Source organism: Macrobrachium nipponense, chromosome 47 (genome assembly GCF_015104395.2).
Source record: "Macrobrachium nipponense isolate FS-2020 chromosome 47, ASM1510439v2, whole genome shotgun sequence".
Lineage (NCBI taxonomy): Eukaryota > Metazoa > Arthropoda > Malacostraca > Decapoda > Palaemonidae > Macrobrachium > Macrobrachium nipponense.
In genome coordinates this window covers 4,375,725-4,378,444 of record NC_087222.1, presented here as the reverse complement: position 1 = coordinate 4,378,444, position 2,720 = coordinate 4,375,725, and the positions used below count along the sequence as shown (strand labels likewise).

At 40.4% G+C, this 2,720-nt stretch overlaps 1 protein-coding gene across 1 annotated transcript; it reads left to right on the top strand.

Moving 5' to 3' along the window:
* The first annotated feature begins 546 nt into the window (after positions 1 to 546).
* On the top strand, positions 547 to 2,323 carry LOC135204418 (uncharacterized). Its single transcript, XM_064234630.1, has 2 exons — positions 547 to 1,267; positions 1,569 to 2,323. Exons 1-2 carry the CDS (start codon positions 547 to 549, stop codon positions 2,321 to 2,323), a joined length of 1,476 nt encoding a protein of 491 aa, XP_064090700.1.
* The last annotated feature ends 397 nt before the right edge of the window (positions 2,324 to 2,720 follow it).

Genomic DNA, 2,720 nt, shown 5'->3' with positions numbered 1-2,720 from the left:
TAAATCTGGCTACCCAGTGCCAAACTGAATTCCTCCTCACACCCAGCTGATCCGATATCTGCTTTGTTTTAAGGCCAGATTGCTTCAATGCACATATCTCTGCCATTATCTGTTGACTCAAATCACAGCCTTGACCCATATTAAGGTCACAGAAGACAATAAAGTGATATGTGGTAGGCAAAAATTGTGGTGGGAGCGCTGACCAAAAAATATACACAAGCTCTTATCAAACCTCCAAACACATGACTTAGAGCTCTCTCCTTGTCGAGTGTCTAAGCTCCACCCCTTTCTCTACACTCTGTAAGTTGCCTAATGGACTGTCGAAATTTCTTCATAACTTTTCTGTTCCTTCAAAATTCGACAAGATAGGCCACGTGGCGCTAAGCGGCCTATTATCGTATATATATACATATATATGTAAGTTATAACCCAGCCAGTGGGGGACAAGCCAGTCCATCTTGCTCCCAGTCTCAAGTCCGAATAAATGGTTAGAGTTGCTGCCTGGTCTAGCCAACCATGTATGAAAACAGTGGCAACACCTAAATAATGAATCTCGAGTTGATGATGGAATGCAATAATAGGGCTAGGGCGTACCCCGTAAGCATCGTGCTGCAGTATCCCCTGACAGCAGTGAGAAATATGCAAAAGGTACCGCAGAAGTCACAACTGTGTCTAAAGAAGTTAGTGAGAAGAGAGGATTGGAAGAAGAATGGAAAAATGAGAATTGGAAATTGGAATGTAGGTAGCCTCACAGGAGAGGGGAGAGAGTTGATTGATGTCATGCAGAGAAGGAAAATTATGATTCTGTGTAAACAAGAGATTAAATGGAAGGGGAAAAGTGCAAGAAAGCTGGGAGAGGATATAAAATTTATTACCCATGGGAAGATACATCCAGATTTACAGGAAAATGTTACAGAGGTCCAGCATATCAGTGACAGGCTCATGAGCTTAAAGTTTGTGAAAGATAAGAGAGTATGGCATATCATCTCGGCTTATACTCCTCAACAAAGGTGTAGTGAAGAGGAAAAGGAGGAACTTCGAGAGAAATTAGAAGAATATATTGAAAGTGTTCCAAGAAGTGAACTACTAGTGTTATCTGGGGACATGAATGCCCATGTAGGTGAGTGTCAGTTTTCTGACGGTTTTGAAGCAATACATGGAGGAAGAAATTTAGGAAGAACCCAGGAAGGTGAAATATTGTTGGAATTAGCAGAAGCTATGTATCTGGTAGTTTTGAATACACAGTTTGAGAAAAAAAAGTTGTCTGGTAACATACAAAAGTAAACAAAATGAGACACAAATGATGTTTTGGTTAGAAATGAAGAAAAGGAAATCATTACGGACTGCAAGGTTATTCCAAATGATGTAGCTCAGCATAAACTGGTAGTGGCAGATTTTAGGTTGAAAGCAATAAGGAAAAGAAAAGCCCCAACCAGGAATAGGAGGATAAAAACTTGGAAACTGAAGGGGGGAGAAGGCAAGAGAGTTCAGAAGTAAAGTGGAAAGAACCGGAGGAGAGAGATATTTTAAGTAGGATGTCAGAATCATGTGAAAGATTGTGGTACCAGCAGCAGCAGAAGTGTGTGGGAGGACAATTGGTAAGCAGCAACAGGAAAAAGAAAAATGGTTGTGGAATCAAGAGGTTCAAACAGCTCTGAAGGAAAAGAGTATAGCCAGAAGTGGGTGGGAAGAAGATAACTACCAAACAAGAGAGGAGTATAGGTGGACAAAGAGGGAAACAAAGAGAGTAGTAGCGATTACAAAGGGAGAAGCCAGGATAGAATGGGATGAAATAACGGGAACACCTGAGGGAGAGAAGATAATCTATAGAATTGCAGAAGCGAGAAGAATAGACAGGCAGGATGTAGGAGAGGCAGGAATTATTAAACATGAAATAGGAAATATCTTCATCGAGGAAGAGGAAGTCAAGAGAAGATGGAGAGACCATTTTTCACAACTATTAAACAATGAGAGTGAGTGTGAAGAACTGGAAAATGTTTCTCCAGTAGAAGAACCAATAGCAAACATCAGAGAGAATGATGTCGAGAATGCTATAAAGAAAGGAAAAGTAAATAAAGCTGCAGGAAAGTCAGAAGTAACAATAGAAATGATTAAAGCATCGGGAAATCTAGACAGAGAGTGGCTGCACACACTATTGGAAAATATCTGGCATGTAGAGGGAATGCCAAGGGACTGGAACGACAGTTGGATGATTAAAATGTATGAACAAAAAGGAGACGTGTTAAACTTTGGGAACTACAGAGGAATAAAGGTTTTAGAGCATGTATTTACGGTACTACAAAGAATAGTAGAAGGAAATTGAGAGAATCAACAGATATACACGAACAGTAGTTTTGGGTTTATGAAAGGAAAGAGCACAGTGGATGCTATTTTTATAGTAAGACAAGTCCATGAGAAGTATCTAGAAGGAAACAGGAAAGTTTACAATTGTTTTGTGGATCTTGAAAAGGCAGGGTACCGAGAAGAGTAGTCTATTGATGTTTGAGGAAGAGAGGAGTACCAGAGAAGTTGGCAAGGTTAGTGAAAATGATGTATGAAGGGGCAAGAACTACACAGACAAAACTATGGGGAGAATGAGGTATTCCCTGTGGAGGTTGACCTCCATCAGGGATCAACTCCGAGTCAGAATTAAGGAACAACGAAGAACTGTGGGAACTGAAGTTTGCCGATGACTTAGTCATTATAGCAGACACAGAAGA